The sequence below is a fragment of the Penaeus monodon genome, chromosome 27 (genome assembly GCF_015228065.2).
Source record: "Penaeus monodon isolate SGIC_2016 chromosome 27, NSTDA_Pmon_1, whole genome shotgun sequence".
NCBI lineage: Eukaryota > Metazoa > Arthropoda > Malacostraca > Decapoda > Penaeidae > Penaeus > Penaeus monodon.
In genome coordinates, this window is record NC_051412.1 from 26,662,716 (window position 1) to 26,663,072 (window position 357).

A 357-nucleotide genomic window follows, 5' to 3' on the forward strand; every position below is an offset into this window, starting at 1 on the left:
GTGAACAGCGGTAATGAGGTAAGAACGCGATACGCAAAAAGAAATCATATATTTACATTTTCTACGGCCAGGGGTGCAAAACTCTAAGGGCTACGTTTGCCGCATTTCAGTTTACACCCTCATAAATCCGGTAAACCAATATATGTTGTGAATAATTTGTAAAAATAATACAAACCAACATATACAGTAAATCATATATAAGAATCAAGTACTTGACGATAATTCTCTTTAGGTCATGGTCGGTCGCCGCCTTCAACGCCTCCTACAGCTTAAACAGCGCCTTCAAGAGCACGTGAGTCGGAGCCAGCGCAGATCTCGCCGCTCGACTCAACCCTTGCAGGTACATTTTGATCTCAT

General features: G+C 42.3%; 1 protein-coding gene across 1 annotated transcript in view; it reads left to right on the forward strand.

Moving 5' to 3' along the window:
* Positions 1–357, forward strand: part of LOC119590470 — a gene marked incomplete in the record, with an annotated part of 3,680 nt that overhangs the window by 1,139 nt on the left and 2,184 nt on the right. Inside the window, 1 exon segment of the mRNA XM_037939128.1 lies at positions 233–340. Within this exon segment, the coding sequence (XP_037795056.1) occupies positions 233–340 (108 nt within the window).